Source organism: Periophthalmus magnuspinnatus, chromosome 20 (assembly GCF_009829125.3).
Source record: "Periophthalmus magnuspinnatus isolate fPerMag1 chromosome 20, fPerMag1.2.pri, whole genome shotgun sequence".
Classification (NCBI taxonomy): Eukaryota; Metazoa; Chordata; class Actinopteri; order Gobiiformes; family Gobiidae; genus Periophthalmus; species Periophthalmus magnuspinnatus.
In genome coordinates, this window is record NC_047145.1 from 25303659 (window position 1) to 25322532 (window position 18874).

The 18874-nt window shown below is 38.0% G+C and overlaps 2 protein-coding genes across 3 annotated transcripts in view; one reads left to right on the forward strand and one right to left on the reverse strand.

Moving 5' to 3' along the window:
* The first annotated feature begins 90 nt into the window (after positions 1 to 90).
* Positions 91 to 6876, forward strand: psme2 (proteasome activator subunit 2). The gene is made up of 11 exons (XM_033985519.2): positions 91 to 289; positions 529 to 561; positions 993 to 1055; positions 1130 to 1207; positions 1689 to 1737; positions 3092 to 3189; positions 3310 to 3378; positions 4684 to 4751; positions 4824 to 4878; positions 5704 to 5790; positions 6447 to 6876. Exons 1-11 carry the CDS (start codon positions 242 to 244, stop codon positions 6525 to 6527), a joined length of 729 nt encoding a protein of 242 aa, XP_033841410.1. The 5' UTR covers positions 91 to 241; the 3' UTR covers positions 6528 to 6876.
* Positions 6861 to 18874, reverse strand: part of lsm5 (LSM5 homolog, U6 small nuclear RNA and mRNA degradation associated) — a 160048-nt gene continuing 148034 nt past the window's right edge. Inside the window, exons 1-5 of one of the 2 annotated variants that reach the window (XM_033985520.2) lie at positions 9327 to 9404; positions 8900 to 8995; positions 7653 to 7680; positions 7251 to 7323; positions 6861 to 6970 (exon numbers count right to left, since the gene is read on the reverse strand). In XM_033985520.2, coding sequence (XP_033841411.1) covers positions 6938 to 6970; positions 7251 to 7323; positions 7653 to 7680; positions 8900 to 8995; positions 9327 to 9363 — 267 coding nt within the window. In that variant the 5' untranslated portion in view covers positions 9364 to 9404 and the 3' untranslated portion in view covers positions 6861 to 6937. Of the gene's footprint in view, positions 6971 to 7250; positions 7324 to 7652; positions 7681 to 8899; positions 8997 to 9326; positions 9405 to 18874 lie in introns of those variants that run through there. The other variant, XM_055230220.1, reaches the window with a different exon arrangement.

Here is an 18874-nt window from a genome sequence, read left to right on the forward strand (position 1 = left end):
TTTACTTATATTTTAAACAACAAACATATGATTTAGGCTCATTATACAGGCTGAAGAGGGCGTGCAGTGTTGTTGTTCTCCAGTGGGCAGAGACTGGGCGGGATCATCTTTATCGAAAGTTAAACTGAATCAGGAAATTAAAAAATACGTCTCGCGTTTGATCACTCGGAGATTTCACATCATTTTCTGCAAAACTAACTCCGAAACCGTCTTTACTTCACGCTGCACATTTAACCGAGTCATGACCAAAACAAACGCTCTCAAAATCAGCAGCGACAGTCAGAAGAAGGTGAGTGAATTTACAGGTGGAATATATGTTTGTATCTAGTCTAAAACAACTACAACATGTTTGCAATCTTTTGAAATGTATTGTAGCATTTGCTTTTATCAGTTTAGTCTAAAAATGGTGCTGTTGTACGACGGAACGTCCAACTGAAAGAAAGCGAAAGTGAATCCATGAAAAGCCAGAATGTAACGTGAGTCAGCAACTAAAATAACGTCTGTTTATCTGTTTCCGGTTTGTTTCAGGTGGACAACTTCCGCCAGCAGCTCAACCATGAGGTAACACATTAAGATGACTTTATAAAAAAATGTACAGGCCTGGGTCAGATGGAGCAGCGAATGCAGAGAAGGAGAGGGTCAGATGGAGCAGAGGATACAGAGGAGAGGGTCAGATGAACTAGAGGATGCAGAGGAGGGTCAGATGGAGCAGAGGATGCAGAGGAGGAGAGGGTCAGATGGAGTAGAGGAGAGGGTCAGATGGAGTAGAGGATGCAAAGGTGAGGGTCAGATGGAGCAGAGGAGAGAGTCAGATGGAGTAGAGGATGCAGAGGAGGGTCAGATGGAGCAGAGAATGCAAAGGTGAGGGTCAGATGGAGCAGAGGATGCAGAGGTGAGGGTCAGATGGAGCAGAGGATGCAGAAAATTTCTGGTTTGATCACTTACTTTATACACTAAGGCTTCACTGTCAATACATGTTTTTGGTTTTCCAGATTGAAAATTTGTTCTGCAACGTCATTCCCCAGAAAATAGTCTACCTGGATGGACTGCTTAAGGTTTGGAGCAATATCTTAATCTTAACTTTTTATTTCACTTGTTATTTTTAAATATTTCTTTTCTGTTTTTGTAGGATGGTGCATTCACTGACACATCGTCACTCCAAGCTCCTCTGGACATCCCCATCCCAGACCCGCCGTCCGAGGAAGAGGTAAGGAGACAAGCACGTTTAACTGTTGCACGTCCAATAGGCAGAGCATTTTCAAAACAATAAAAGCGAACATGATGACCTAAATATGTTATGTCTTATACCTCATAGAAGTAAAATACCCCCTCTTTAAGTTTATATGCACTTGTCTGCATTGAAATGTTAGCGCTTTGCCTGGAATGTTCCTCAGTATAGCATTTGATTTATCATTTATTCAATTGCAGGTGTTTTTATTGCTCAAAAATACCTTGAAAAACATGCATTCTTACAGATTTGCCTTTTGCCTTGAGGTGTCACCTACCGGTACTTGTTCACATGGAGATGGATAAGTTTAATGCCATACTGCGGAATATTTACCCTGCCAGAACCCAGATTCATACGCTATACTTTTGATTTGAACTTTAGACATTATAAATCTGTGATGTCTCTCGTTCAGGCAAAAACTCTTTTGGCACTTTTAATGAACTCTGTTTTTCTGCTGAAGGAAATGGAGACTGACAAACCAGACGGAGAAGGCAAGAAAAAGAAAACTCGTAAGTCTTTCGGAATATTTACTTAATGGTGCACTCGTAACTTTTGTGGTTGTCGATGTTAATGTTTGTCCTAGAATACTACACATTATTGCATTAAATGTCTCAAAGAAGACAAGCTTGCTGGTATTACAACCGGCTCAGTTAGGGAGGAGGGAAGTAACAATAAACCAGATGTCTGTGTAATTCCCTCAGTCATCCAGGTATGATCCATAGTAAAAGAGAAATATAACATCTGTCAACTGAGAATGTACCAACAGCATCGCAAGAGCTCCTCAGTCTGCTGTACATCTGCATCTCAAAGACACTAACCTTTAAAGAGAGTGAGGTTCAGGTCTGAGCCAGAGAAAAGAAGTGGTTTGAGAGGAGAGTTACAATATTCCCCATCTATAGCTCCATCCTCAGACCCAAAGCAAACAATAGAGCTAGCCAGGATGCTAACAGGTGTGAAAGCAGCCATTAGGGGCTTGAATGATTATGTGAAGTATGACTCAGGCACAGTTCACACTTAGTGTAGCTCAATAGACCTAGACTACAAACAGAAACTGTAAACAAGAGGGGGTTTGAGTTTCAGTGTAGTTAGCTCCTCCCTTCAGACAGATATAAGGTAGTGTCCAGCAGTAATCTGACCAGAACTTAAGAACGAGCAGCTGAACGTCTTCAGTCCTACAAATTTTTGTCCAGTTGATAGATTTGATCATTTTCTTTTATTAATAAACCAGATTTTAAGGTTAACTAAAAAATTGTAAATTGTAAAAGCAAACAATTTTTAAATTATACAAAGTTTGTAATAATAATCACGTGTCTCAACAAAAAATAGTATTAAAATCACAGCAGTAAGCCAATTATCAGTTTAAAGGGTAACAAGAAACAGTCATACGAGGGTTGAGCTGGCAGCAGAATGATCCAGCCTCCCCGAGCCAGCAGCAGACAGGCTGTTTTAACGAACACGCCTCATCAGGTGGAACTCCTGGGATTGGTGGAGTGGTAAGGTGTCCAACCCAGCGTAGGGACAGCTACAACCAACTAGAGGCCAGGAGTAAATTGAAGCAAGATCCGGGAATCACTGATATTTGCATACACCGAGACAAAGGGCAAAGAGAACGCTAGAGCAGCAGGTTATGTCAGGGCCGTTGCCCGTAACAGTTGGTCAGACAGGGGCAGATGGAGCAGAGGAGAGGGGCAGATGGAGATTTTTTCATGCTATTACTGTGCAATAAAAACACAACAAATAAATGCAATAAAGATGATAAATGTAATGCCGCACTGTGGATCATTCCACAGATCCTCAAACAGAAAAGTTACATAGTGCTCCTTTAAAATCAAACCAGTAAACTAATAATGTTGTTGTCCACAGCTCCAAAGTGCGGCTTCATTGTGTCGAATGAGAGGATCGCACAGCTGTTGGGACTGGTGAAGCCCGAGATATTTGCTTTCAGAGAGACCATGGTTAATGTAAGGGTTATTTATTTATTTATTTATTTATTATTTCAAAACAAGCAAAATCATTATATATTTTCAATTGAAAACCACATTTTACACAAAGACCCGTAGTAAACGTTGCTGTATTTGTAGGTTACTTGTTGGATCCATCACCTGATCCCAAAAATAGAGGATGGAAATGACTTTGGAGTGGCTATTCAGGTAAACTGTACAACTACTACTGATATTACTGCTACTACTACTACTGCTGCTACTACTACTGCTACTACTACTATTACTCCTCCTAATACTACTACTACTACTACTACTGCTACTACTAGATTAGATTAGATTAGATAATACTTTATTGTCAGATCAGAGATCTGAAATTTGTCTTGCACATAAAAACAGTTTGTCAGTTTGTCAGTAGTACTACAACTACTACTACTGCTACTACTACAACTACTACTACTATTACTACTACTACTGCTATTATCACAACTGCAACAACTACTACTACTACTGCTACTACTGCTGCTACCACTACTACTGCTGCTACCACTACTACTACTACAACTACAGCAACTACTACTACAACCACTACTACTACTATTACTAGAACTACTATTGCTACAACTTCTACTGCTACGACTACTACTACAGCTGCTACTACTACTGCTATTACTACAATTACAACAACTACTGCTACAGCTACTACTACTACAACTACTACGACTACTGTTGCTACTGCTGCTCCTACTACTGCCTCTACTACTACAACTACTACTACTAGTACTACAACTACAATTGCTATAACTGCTGCTACTACTACTACTGCTACAACTACTACTACTACTATGACAACTACTACTACTACCACGACAACTACAACTACTGCTGCTACTACTACTACTACCACTTTTACCACTACTACTCTTTCTACTTCTACTGTGACAACTACTGCTATTACTTCTTACCAACAATACTCCTTCTACTTCTTCTATTGCTACTTCTTTTACTACTACTACTGCTATAGTTACTTACTACTATTAATAATTATTATGATTATATTACTCTTACTACTTCTAGTGGTAGTTCTAGTTAAGTGTAAAAAATGGTACTACAACTAGTTAAGTGTAAAAAATGGTACTACAACTACTATTGACTAATATTTTTTACTGCTGTTACTTGTACTATAGTATTATCAAACACACTTCAATTCTAAGTTTATGTTATTATCATTCATACCACTGTGGTCATACCATTAGCAAAACACATACTTTTTTTTGGACTTTTCTGCTTTTCCTCCAACTAAACTGTTTCAGTGTTGATGGTAAAGGGATTTTTCCTACTACTTCCTGTATTTTCCAACTTTTTGTTTTCTACTTTTCACATACTGCCACTTAACTGATATAAAATTATGATAAATATTAAGTGCAGGTACTATCCCAGCAAACCAAGCCAGAATTAGAAATACATTAATCTGTCAAATGCACTGTCAAGCATTTCAGTTTTTCTTTACTTTAGGAGAAAATTCTGGAAAGAATCGCTGCAGTCCAAAAGAAAATGGATGAACTGCTCCCCAACATCAACAAGTGAGATCCATTTTTTAAATTTAATTACCTGTGTTATTTATTTTTTTAATTTGAATGTCATATTTTCTTCAGGTACTTGTCTGAGAGGGGAGACGCGGTCGCCAAAGCCTCCAAAGAGACGCACGTGGTACTTTTTCATTCTTTTTTATTCATCATTTCATATCACCACTGACCTACAGGTTGGTGGTGTGATTCTAGCTCCCACAGATGAATGCTGTTGTTGTGTCCTTGGGCAAGACACTTAACCTCTCTCGCCCCCAGCGTCTGTGTGTGCTGGTGTGTGAATGTGTGTGTGAATGGGTGAGTGGTTCCTTGATGTAAAGCGCTTTAACAGGTCAGAGTTATTGAAAGTAAGAATGCTTTTAGCACTTTTTCAGTGAGTTTTTAGCATAGCACTAAAACATGTAATTCTGTAAATGTGCCATGGGAATGTGCAATCAAAACTGCGTATAGGCCGAGGGAATGTGCAGCTGAGAGACTTAAACGTCCCTGATGGTGTATCGCTCGTGGTTATTCTTGGGCTTCTTATTTATGTTCAACGGTGGATGGTGATTGTTTGGGCTTGTTGTTGTGATGTCTTTTCTGTGTTAAAGCAGTGACTCTGTCCCAAGACAAATTTCTCTCATGGAAGTCCACAAAGCATTATCTTATCTTATACCATGGAACATTCTTGGCAAAGCAGTATCATTTCTATAGAGACCTGAGGGTACCAGAGCCAGGTTTCATCATGCAAAGGAAACACAAAAACTTAAAAAAAAAATATCTCCACTGTTTTGCATTTAGCTGCTCACGCCAAATTGACTGAATATCTTAAAAATGCCATTTTTACCTGCATTCATCCAAACGTTGGTCTTTAGCAGCACTCATTAACTATTGCTTTAAAAATTGTATTTACCTCCAATAAAAATGCTGCTTTAATCAACTTGATCAACTTTAACGTCTGTCTCCTCAGATGAATTACCGCTCTCTGGTCCATGAAAAAGACAGAGACATGTTCCAAGAGGCCAGAGTGATCCTGCTGGATATCCGCAGCCTCTACGTATGTCATAATATATAATAACTTATCATGCACTTTTCCTGTAGTAGTATTGTTAGCAGCACCAAGAGCAGTAGTAGTAGTAATAGTTACAGTAGTTGTAGCAGTAGTAGTAACATTTTCAATGTTAGAGGCAGTAATTAGTACGGCTGTACTCTTTTAGTCATTTAGTCGAGTCATTTTATTTAGATGTGGATTTATATGTGACAACAGCAGAAAGGAGAAAACTGGGAGTGAGCTGAAAATTTTATATTTTTCATATTTATGTGTAAAAAGAGATTAAACTCATGATCATGATTCACTAGTTTAATCTGTATTATATTATATTATATATATATATATATATATATATAATGTTTTCTAGAGCATTTGCCATGTCCTCTTTTCAGTTGACCAATCGATCAGCAGGACATGTCTTTAGTCTTCCAAGAATTTATTTAGTCAACTACAGCCTTAGTAAGTAATTAGCGGTCGTAGTGGTAGTATAAGTAGCAGTAGCAGTGTAGTAGTAGCTGTTGTGATAGTAATATTTCAGTAGTGTTAGTAACAGTAGTAAGAAGGCATACAGTTGTAGTGGAGATTGTGATTTTTGCACTGCACTTCCTTAGAAATGTTTAAATTAAATTGGAAAAAAGTACAAATGTTTTCTTTTCTTTTAGACTGAACTTTATGATGTCATCAACAAGAATCTTGACAAAGTGACCAACCCCAAAGGAGAAGAAAAGTCCTCCATGTACTGACACTGTACTACGCTACACTGTTAAGCCTTATGCGTCCTCATCAAATACAATCAATACAATTGTGGGTTTTCATTACTGATTTTGTACCATAGACCATAGACAGGGTTAAGATTCTAGTCGCAGCAAATATCGATTCAAATTTTAAAAACTCTACTGTGGATTGCCAGCTTTTGACTCTTCAATACTTGCACTAAATAGATAACGCATCCTTTTTTGTTGTTGTAAGACTTGAATAAAAAAAGCTCACAACGTGTTCAAAAATGTCTTTACTTTAAACCAAAAGTGACACTCATTTGCACCTTAACATTTTAAACTCAGAAACATGTTACAAAAATATTTTCATCAACAAGAAACAAAAAAGTATGATTCACATGAACAACTAAAAAACACGTGAATAATGAGTGCAGCAGTCAAACTTCAGGCCCTTCACCTCCAGGAATGAGCTGCAAGTTTAGAAACACGTAAGAATTAGACTTCAAATATTTATCAACATATTACAGCACCTAAAAATGTTTCCCTGATCATTTCTATTTGTGACAAGGTCCATTCTCCCGCTGTATTTATCCAACCGCACCACAATCTGCTCCCATCTCCCTCTAACACTACAGGGATGTATGAGGATGGAAGGGCATCTGACACACAGGGTTACAGGGTCAATGGGAGGGCATCTGACACAAAGGGATATGGGAGAATCATGAGAGGGAATCTGACACACTAATTTACCATTGTGATGTTGTTTCCATTGAGTAGAATCTGGTCTAGTTTGGTAATCCTTCGTCCCTCTGGTGTGATTTCACTGAAACAAAAGTAGAAATGACAACAAATGTCTTCTTTAAAGCTCTGTGTCAGCTTTTTCCCATGTGTTTAAAGCAAATGTGTCTTGCCCCTGTACATATGTATTTTATACACAGCTCTTGAAGGCAAAAAAAAGTCTGGTGTGTACTGTATGCATCTAATTATAAAGCATTTCATTGTTAGCTTTACCTTGACTGTAACAATCCACTCAAGAGTCAATTTGAGTAATATGGGACCTTTAAATAGTTATATTTGAAAATATATTGGAGTTCACTTATTAGAAGGTTATTTGCGGAGTTATGTTTTATAAAGATTTGATTAAATACTTACAATTCTGTCACATCCTCCAGGACCATGTCTGAGATAAGAGTGAAGGACTAATGCCAACATAATTAAAACAGAAAGGAGCCAAATCTACAAACTGTACCACAAATACAAAAGATGGATACTTCTATCTGAACCTTGATGAAAAAAGTTTGAGCTAAATCTACTTTTTCCATATGAAGACTAGTACCTATTTATATATACTAGTTTACTTATCTCTACATCTTATGAGTTGCAGTTTGGGTTAGATGCGTGTAGTGATGCAGTAAGCTAAACAAATGTTTGGTTGGCTAAACACATACCCTGTTGATTGATTAGTCGACTAAAAAGGGGATGTGAGCAAAAGCTCTCAAAACTACTGCGTATCTCTTTGTATCTGACCCAAACTGCACTCACAAGTCTACACTTGCAGGGGGAATTCAGGCCAAAATAGCTATTTATGCAGAAAAAAGTACTTGGAAACAATGTACACTGCCTGACCAAAAAAAGTCACCACCTGGATTTAACTGAGCAAATAGGTACGAGCCTCCTGCAGTTGGTCAGGTCTAGGTTCAGCAACAGTCTGTGCTCAAAGAATGAGGTCAGCTGACACCTGAATATACTGAATGACCAGGTTATTCCATCAATGGATTTTTTCTTCCCTGATGGCACCGGCATATTCCAAGATGACAATGCCAGGATTCATCAGGCTCAAATTGTGAAAGAGTGGTTCAGGAGCATGAGACATCATTTTCAAACATGGATTGTCCACCACAGAGTCCAGACCTTAACCCCATTGAGAATCTTTGGGATGTGATGGAGAAGGTGAAAAATGAATACATCACTGGATGGAAATAAATCTTGTGACATTGCAGAAGCTTATCGAAACAATGCCACAGCAAATGTGTGCCATAATCAAAGTTAAAGGCAACAAAATACCTGAGTGTGTGATCTTTTTTTTGGTCAGGCAGTGTATTTATATGAAGACAGATTAAGACAGATTAAAGTGAATCATGAGTTCAATCTGACTTTTTGAAATATAAAAAACAGAAAATAACAAATCCTCAGCTTCCTCACTCATTCACTTCTCCTTTCTAAAATCTGCTCAAATTAAAAGTAACTAGTAACTGGTACTCTGAACAGTCTTTTTCATGTGTACCTTTTACTTAAGTACTTGTACTTAACTACATTTGTAGCCATATAACTGTACTTTTACTTGGAGTACAAATTCGCAGTACTCTTTCCACCTCGGTCTGATCATGCTCTAAGGATACTGACAAAATCATCAAAGCCCAGCAGAGTCCCGACTATCTCTTTGTCCGTTTTCATGACGATGTGAATCCTGGAGCCGATGCACTTGTCCACCAGCTCTGAAAATACAATATAAAACGTGATTATTTTCTCCTGCTATTAATAAAAATACTACATACATTTAACTACAATGAGATGCATTTACGCTCTTTTAAAAGGCTTTAGCTCACCGCATTTTCTGTACAACTCACAGCCAACTGCAGAAATCATGAATGAAGTTACATAGCAAACATGAAGCTAACTCTGAGAGCAAACACCACTAATATGTCTTTAAAAATAATAGCTACAATATTTATGTGAGGATATTAGATCTGTCTAGTTTATGTAACAAAATACTGGAAATATATCAATGGGTTACTATGAATAAATGATTGAATTTCTTGCACAAACCGAGCGGGAGCAGCTGTGAGGGGTTCGTGGTCGCCATTTTTGAATTGCGATGCACAAAGACAGTAGCAATCGAGCCCAGAGCGAAAGAGAGAAAGAGAGAGGAAAGCGTAATCAACCACCGATATTTCCAGCATCGATCATATTTTTGTATGATTTAAGTATATATGTATGTATGTTTTATATATATATATATATATATATATATATATATATATATATATATATATATATATATATATATATATATATATATATATATATATATATATATATATATATATATATATATATATATATATATATATATGATTCTCAGCCCCAAACCCACCTATACATACCTCTCCTTTGAAAGCCTCGCACTCTCCATTACGTGCCCCAATTGGAAAAACCAAAAAGCTGTTATATTTATAATAATTTATCGACCTCCTGGTCCATATGCCGACTTCCTGACAGAGTTTTCTGATTTCATTTCAAGTTTAGTTTTGAATTGGGAAAGGATTGTTATAGTTGGAGATTTCAACATACATGTAGATAACGGCAGTGATTGCCTCAGTAATGCTTTTGGCGCGCTCCTGGATGGGATCGGTTTCACCCAGAGTGTGAATAAGCCGACTCACTGTCACAATCACACTCTAGATCTCGTTCTAACCTACGGTATTGAGATTAATGATCTAGTTGTCCTTCCTCAAAACCCTATACTCTCTGACCATTTCTTAATTACCTTTCAATTTATACTAAAAGACTATCCAGCCCCGCAGAAAAAAAAACTATAATGAAAAGAACATTATCAGATAAATCGGTTACAGAGTTTAAAGAAATTATTGAGCCATTACTAAAAGATATGTCATGTGACAATGAGAATAATTTTAATCCAATTGTCACTGATCAGTTGGTTGACAGAACAATGCTCACCTTAAAATCTGCTCTCGATGTTGTCGCTCCGCTAAAACAGAAAAGCATTAAACCAAGACCTCCGGCTCCATGGTACACGTTACAGCTCAGGACACTCAAACAACATGTAAGACGCACAAAGAAGCTTTGGCGCCGCTCGCGCTCTGAGCAGTCTCTGAAGGCATGGAAGCTCTGCCTGCTCACTTATAAGGCCGCTCTGTGGAAAGCCCGAACAAATCTAATAGAAGTAAACAAAAATAACCCCAGATTTCTGTTCAGCACTGTAGCCAGGCTGACAAACTCCCACACTGCTAATGAGTCTCTTATCCCCTCGAACATTAGTTGTGATGACTTTCTTCACTTCTTCGATTACAAAATTACAACCATTAGAGACTAAATCAACAAAGCTACTCCTAAAATCAGCTCTGAGCAAATCCAGTCTGTAATACCAATATCCCACATAGATCCTCTAATAATATTAGATAAATTTACTCCTGTTGATGAGGTGGAGATTACCTCAGCCATCATGTCGTCCAAACCATCCACCTGTATGCTCGACCCTATTCCACTCAGACTCCTCAAAGAAGCCCTCCCCCTAATAATAGATTCCATCCATAACATAATAAATATGTCATTAGAAAATGGCTACGTTCCTCGGTCCTTTAAGTATGCTGTGATTAAACTCCTTTTGAAAAAACCTAACCTAAATCCTGATGAACTAGCCAACTATAGACCTATCTCTAATCTTCCCTTCCTCTCAAAAATTCTAGAACGAGTGGTGGTGAATCAGCTCTGCCGCCACCTGCAGGACAATAATATATTTGAAAAATTTCAATCTGGATTCAGAGCTCACCACAGCACAGAGACTGCACTGCTTAAAGTAACAAATGATTTACTACTAGCTGCTGATAACGGGCTGGCTTCAGTCCTGGTCCTACTGGACCTCAGTGCAGCGTTTGACACCATTGATCACAACATTCTACTGCAGAGGTTAGAATGTGACATTGGAATCAGAGGGACCGCCCTCAAATGGTTTAAATCCTATCTATCAGATAGGTACCAGTTTGTTAGTATAAACCAGAGCACCTCTTCCTGTTCTAAAGTAGCCTGTGGTGGTCCACAAGGATCTGTGCTTGGTCCAATCCTATTTACTCTGTATATGTTGCCATTGGGTAACATTATCAGAAAACATGGCATTAATTTTCACTGCTATGCTGATGACACTCAGCTGTACTTATCAATGAAACCAAATCAGACTGTCCAAATAGATAAACTCAGTGCCTGTGTGAAGGACATCAAAACCGGGATGACCTTGAATTACCTGCTCTTAAATCCTGAAAAAACAGAGGTCATTGTCATTGGTCCCAAAGGTCAAAGAGACAACTTCAATAAAAAAAAAAAGGCTGAAGACTGTCCAAATGCAATATTCAGCTTGGGTAAGTACTTACCCCAAGTGTTCTGCTGGGTCATGGAAATAATAAGGACTTCAGGGATCGGCCTCCTGCTGGTGCCCAGAGTCAGGACTAAACATGGGGAATCAGCGTTTAAATTTTATGCAGCTAAAACTTGGAACAGTCTTCCTGAAGATGTGAGACAGGCCTCTACTTTGACAATGTTTAAATCCAGACTCAAAACAGTTCTGTTTAGCTGTGCATATGACTGACAGGTTTTTATTCTGCACTCTTCTCTTTTAATATTGATTTTATGATGATTATTTGTGATTATTTATGTTTGATTTGTGTGATTTTAATGTCTTTCTTATTCTGTAAAGCACTTTGAATTACCTTGTGTACGAATTGTGCTATACAAATAAACTTGCCTTGCCTTGCCTAATAATAATAATACTAATAATACTACTAATACTACTACTACTACTATTACTACTACTACTTCTACTACTACTACTACTACTACTACTACTACTACTACTACTAATAATAATAATAATAATAATAATAATAATAATAATAATAAGAAGAAGAAGAAGAAGAAGAAGAAGAAATTTTATTTGTATTGCACTTTACATTTCAAAGAAATCTCAGAGTGTTACAGACACAGAAGAAACATATAAAAACATTATAAATCAGAATAAGTAATAAGCATATAAAAAGACATTACAATTTACATTTGCAAACATTAAAAAATGTTCATGAGTCTCTCCATGGGCAATGATTATTAAAAGAAACTTCTGACACTCTGTACAATAGTTTTAAATCCTAAAGAATTATAAGTAATTTATAGATTGTTTAAATTAAAATGTGCAGAATTTAAAAAAATATATATTCACAAAAGTAATGTTACCAAGTTGTATTTTCTTACTAAGTATCCACAGCAAAAAGCCGCATCAGTATTAAAATCCAACAAGCTGCGAATCCTGAAACAGGACAAATAAAAGACAAGGTTTAGTAAGACAACTTTGTTTAGTAACACAGCTTTGTTTAGGAATGGTTCAGATTCATATTTACCCATCTTTTCCATATTTTTTTTTTCTCCACGTCTATCTCCAGCTGTATGGTAGTTAAAAGTTTCTGTCTATCTGTGCTCTGGATGTAAGAGGAGTAAAGTCCCTCCTGGTCTTTGGTCAGATCCTTTAGGACCAGACGATTAGACTGTGTCAGTCCATCCACAAACTGACTCCAGGACTCATTATAGACCAGGTCTGATCCAGACCAGGTCACAATGGTCTGGGTTTGGTTGAATTTCCAGACAAGATTCTGAGCTTTGAAGTCAGAGCAGTGGAGGACTGCATCATTGAAGAAAACTCCAAGGTGAACTGATAAAATACACAATCATTATAACAAAGTGCACACAAGCCTGAAGACAGTGTACAGAATACTCACCATCCTTTGTAAGTACAATAGTCCTTGAGCTGCGGCCTCTGCTGCCAGTGCACACAGTCCCTGGATGTAGACCTATATGTGGAACATATATTGAAAATACATTATATAATAATAATATTACAATGTTAAACTAATACTTAACAAAGCCTCCAATTGGTCCAACATCTGCCATGGTTTAAACACAAAAAAGTCATAAAACGTTATGGGAGAGAGATTTTAATACTTTATTTGCTAATGACACATGGGGGGTATGTGAGAGAAGCCTGTGCTAAATGTATTCAATACAAAATCTTATTACATCCATCAGGGCTCAATAAAACAGGTAGAAATGATGCACACTGCCACAGCAGGGCCTGATGCATCCTCTGGGACTGTCCTTTCATTTTCCAACATGGAGGAAAATGTTGGACAGGGCCGGTCACCATGTGACCTGCCTATTTCACCTTTCAATGATTTTTTCTGTCTTATTTAAATTCTGGAAAATAAGTTAAACTGAGTAGAACTAGGAAGTGCTTCACAACTTCACACATGTGTCCTGTGCTCAGGTCTCTGGCACCTGTGGCTCAGAGAATAGACTTTAAAAAGCAGCTCTACTTGTGAAGTCTCTCCATGGACCAGCACCAAAGAACATCTCCCACATGTTAGAGCCACACGAACCATCTGACACTCTGAGGAGTTCAGAGACCGGCCTCCTGCTTTAGACCTGGTTCAGTTCTTGTTAAGTTGTGGTTTAGTCCCGGCTTCCTGCTGGTCCCAGAGTCAGGACTAAACATGGAGAATCAGTGGTTCAGATTCATGCAGCTAAAACCTGGAACAATCTTCCTGAAGATGTGAGACAGGCCTCTACTTTGACAATGTTTAAATCAAGGCTCAAAACAGTTCTGTTTAGCTGTGAATATGACTGAAAGGGTTTTATTTTTCTCTTTTAATGTTCATTGTATGATGATTATATATGTTTTGATTTGTTGTATTGTGATTTTAATGTCTCTCTTATTCTGTAAAGCACTTTGAATTACTCTTTGTACCAACTGTGCTAAATCTTGCCAAAACTAATAAAGAGCTGCCAGAAAGCTGAAAACAAAACACCAAACTTGAAGAGTAGTCTTTCAAATAAAGGTTTAAAGTTGAGATATTTCTGCAATATTGAGTTAATGACCTACATTTTTACTCCATTCACATTTTGTGCAATAATTGAATCTCAAGTACAACATTTACTTTTAGCACACATCTGACAGATTCTTATAATTTAATTTTAATATTGCCATTGGAATAATCCCAAAGAATTATTTAGATGTTCATTTTAACTCACACCTACCTGAAATAGGCCATGGCGTGATGGTGCTGGTGATGTCATAGAGCTGGTCTTCCCTCTGATGGACTGTGGTTGTGACCACTGTCTCCGCGCACAGAAAATCTGTGCTGCACACAAAAAAATCGAACCGGAGTTGAAAATAAAATAAACATCCAACAATTCATTCTGCGCTATTTTTCAATGTGAGTCAGTGAGTATGACCGGGGACGAGCTGCTCCAGACAATTATGTGATTCACATACATTTTTGAGCAGCTTATCAACGTCATTGACAGGCGTCCTCATGTGCCACTATCAGTGTTTTAGCCGATGTGGCCGACATGGAGTGAAAACTCGCTAATGATTCTAAGTGTTTAACCCCTTAACGTTCCGACGGCCCGCCCTCGAGCAAAGATCCGCGCGTAAAATTACGCGCGCGTAATTGCTTAATTTCACTCACTGTTTTGCAGCGGTTTTGCGTTTTAAACATGACGAAACGGACAAAACAAAGGAAGTACGCGACACTGTGGATGTTTGTACAAGTTAAACTAAGGACACAATGACAGAAGTTGGTCCGAGCGGGACTCGATCCTCCAACCTCTAACCACTGAGCCACTGTCACAGAATGACTGTCACACTGTCACATGTACAGTGTATTTTTAGTTTGCAGTGTGTGTTTGTTCACTGTTTGCAGTGTGTGGTTTGTGAATATATATTTATTTTGACCCATACCACTTGTTTTGAATATATTTTATATACAAATACACATTATATATTGTGTTTTGATATGGTATGTAAATGTACAGTAATAGAGCAGCTGGGTGTGCAGATACAGATTCCTCTCAGTGTGTATTGGTCATTGATACTGTCACTAGTTTATGAGTTGTAAAAATCAAATGATCATGTCATATACTGAACAAGAGTTAACGGACTGTCTCCCAGACACAGTAGGACAATCTCACTCAGTCACAGCAAAAGCTTCACACAATGGCTTATACTCATAATACAAGTCAGAGCTTTATCATAAAAATGTTAAGTGTGTTTTCAACATTAGAGTTTACAGTTGTCTTGGTTTGGTTGGAAGCTCATGTTTTTCCATAGTTAAAATTAAATATTTATACTTCTAATAGCATTAACATACTACACAGGTCATGAGCAAGATTTTTGTCATTTTCATTGTATAAGTGGCTAAAGCACTTAATTAAAAGTCTTATAACAGAAATGTAAATGTGGTAATTTGATTTTTTTTTTTTTAAACATTTAACTTGAATGGATGCGATGCAGCATGACCACAGTGCACATGTCTGATGTTGCTCACAGTCGTCCATGGGACGCTCAGGGAGTTTGTGTGTTTGCTCAGACTCGTGAAAAATTAGAGGGAACATTGGTTGTGACCCCAAAGAACCAAAACCTTGACGCCCAGTCCACTCTAGGTTTAGGGTAGAGCCCTTCTGAGCGGCACACCAGGTCAGAGCCCTGCCTCATCAGAGAAACCTCATCGATGTTCACTGGAAAACAACAGGTCATTGAGGTGGTGTAATCCCTCATTCATCCAGGAGAGGTTCAATGTAGACACAGGATGTTTCTGCTCCATCCAGTGGTCACTTTAAATTAATAAAACTGCTCTGAAACACTGGGAATTTATCCCTTGAGTTAATGAAGTCCAGCCCCAAAGGGACTGTGAAACTGCCCTGCCATAAATTATGCTAACATAAATATGGGTCATTATGCCAATACATAATAGATAGTGAAAGAAAAATCCAAATCTACCAAATGGACAAAAGTTTTAGAGTGAAGATGTTTGGCTGCTCATCCAAGCTGCTGCTTCAGCTCTGGTCAGGTTACTGGTTTTTGCTGATTTTTTCTATTGCTGTGGCTCTTGTCTGGACGACTAACACACAGACAATGCACAATAGGGACACAATGACTCATACGGGTGAAACTTCCTCTACAAAACAATTATTATTAATAAACATTATTATTGTGAATTTGGATTTGTATGAAGTAGTCCAGACAGACAAAGAAAGACATATGTAAAATGTACTTTTATTACGCTCTCTCACTGTGAGATTATACATAGTATTTTGAGTGATACGTGCATTTTTTTATTAATCCTGTATTTCCTGCATTTGAGGCTTAAGTGCTCACAGAAATTCAGTTTTCACCTACCATCCCATATCCCCACCCACTGCTCTGTTATTGATTATTAAAAAAAAATAGGTCAAACCTGCACAGTTAAAAATGTCAGAATTTGCTGCCAGTATGAAATGACCGGATGAAGAGGTGGGGTTGAATACTAAATACCTGAGGGAGAGAAAAAAATGTCTTCAGTAAGAAGTTGCTGGGTGAGAACAAGCAAATGAAACTGCTGTCTGTCCTCTGGACCTTTACCTGTGGTCTTTCAAATGTGCCAGTGAGTGCATGAGTCAGATCCTGTCTAATATAACAGGAATCATTCTCACCAATGACTTTTAAGTTGATATCGGACACGCGGCTGTCACTCATGGTACTGGTGAAGCAGATGTATTGTCCTTCATCTTGAACTCTGACCTCTGAGAGCAACAGTGATACATCTCCTCTGTGGAACTTCTCCTCAGACAGAGCGGTGTGCTCTCTGTAGTCCTGGCTCTGGTCTGGGTTCTGTTTCTGATTGTAGAAGTAGCTGTGGAGTCAGTTTTCTCCAGGACTCTTCCACCAGAGGATGGAAGTGAGAGTGCCGGCCTCAAAGACGCAGGGCAGGACACAGTTTGTCCCCAGGGAGCAGGACACTTCTCTGACCTCTGACACAATAATAATAATGACACATTTGATTTATATAGTGCTTTTTTCAACAAATAAAGATGTTTTACGGTGCATTATGCATTCACTGCACACTCGGTGGAGGTAAGATAGCCACAGCTGTCGTGGGGCAGACTGACAGGAGCGAGGCTGCCAATCTGCACCATCGGCCCCTTTGACCACCACAGCACACAGACCACATTCATAGTAGGCAATGTGGGTGAAGTGTCTTGCCTAAGGATACAACAGTGTTTTTGCCACTAGCGCCCCACTGAGGTACCTGGTATTCCCAGGGGTCTCCCATCCTGTTGAGCTCTGACGAGATCAGGTTTTGACAAAGAGGTTTGGTCAAATGAGACAAAGAGGTGAACTTTATGCACCTTCATATTATCAACTGGTGATACAAAAGGAAAAAAAACAACAACTCAAATTTAAAACATTGTCTATCAAATGATTAAAAATCCTCAAAATGGCATTAACTCGATGTGGCTGCTAAGTGCACACCTGTATAAAGTATGTATAAAGTGTGCTCACTTATGCTGCTAGACCAGTTGGCCGGCTGCATCACAGGCTCCTGAACATGTGCTGTTTAAATCAATTTAGTATTGTTTTTTCTTGAGTTTTGAGACAATCGTAAAACTTATCCGGTTGTGTTTGTTAATGTATATATTACGTCACCATGGTAACTGCTGAACAGTCCGCCATAGACATACATACAACAGTTGTTCACACTTAAAGTACATATGACAGATTAGGCTACTCAACTCTCTAAAACATAGTTAACATTATTATATTTAAAATTTACTAACAATCTTGCCTAGTTTTGTAATTTGGTGAAGTTTATCATTTGATATCCTGGTTGGACAAAGTCAGCAGATATAGAAAAATCTATTAATCTGTGTTTTAATTTGGATTGTACTTTAAATAGTTTTTTTTTTTTCCTTATCTAATACTATTTCTAATCTAATACTATCTAACAAAAATCAGGAACAATCTTTTGAATATGTTTAATGTTTTCTCTAAAAATATGTGTTTAATATTTGATTTATAAAATGCTGCAGTATAGTCAAGTGAAATTATGTAGTGTCACGTTTAGGAGCTATGATACAAAAAATACTCTGAAAAGACTTACATTCACTGGTGCCAATACAGAGAGCAGACACAATCAGGACTGAAGAGAAAAAAGATGAGAGATTTCTTTGATTCCATGATTGCAGAATTCACTTATGATGTTTGGAAGGTGTCGCCAGGACTGGTTTAAGCTGCATTTGTAAAGATGGGCAGGTACAATATCCTACGTCATCTGTTGTCAGTTGTTTACTATTAACTATTTCACAACAGCAACAACAACAACAACAATACAAGTAAAGTGGAACATTAAAGAGTGGGTATAACACTTCTATGCAGTATTAACTGTAACAAATAACATATTTACATCACCATGTTTCCTTTTATTGTTTTGATAATGCCATATTCGCCCAAAACAACGTATTAACATGTCTCCCCTCCCCTTGCTCTCTGTGCTAAGTCTCTCCCCCTTCAGAGCACTATTGCATTACAATCAGCTGCATCCTGATAATGAAACTACTGCACATCACATCACGTTTGTCAAGTTGCTGAGTACAGTTTTGTATTATATTTGTGTATATTTATGGAGAATTGTCCTGTGGGAGCATGGGTGATGTAGACTACCGGGTGGAGCCTTGTACAGAATCTTACAGCTAACCGTAAGTAGAGTTTGACTAGGGCC

What these genes read in the sequence shown, in the direction of transcription:
- psme2 (XM_033985519.2), top strand. Translation starts at nt 242, where the DNA reads ATGACCAAAACAAACGCTCTCAAAATCAGCAGCGACAGTCAGAAGAAG. An exon ending in GCCAGCAGCTCAACCATGAG is followed by an intron (nt 562 to 992) that starts GTAACACATTAA and finishes TTGGTTTTCCAG; the next exon opens with ATTGAAAATTTGTTCTGCAA. An exon ending in ACTTTGGAGTGGCTATTCAG is followed by an intron (nt 3,379 to 4,683) that starts GTAAACTGTACA and finishes TCTTTACTTTAG; the next exon opens with GAGAAAATTCTGGAAAGAAT.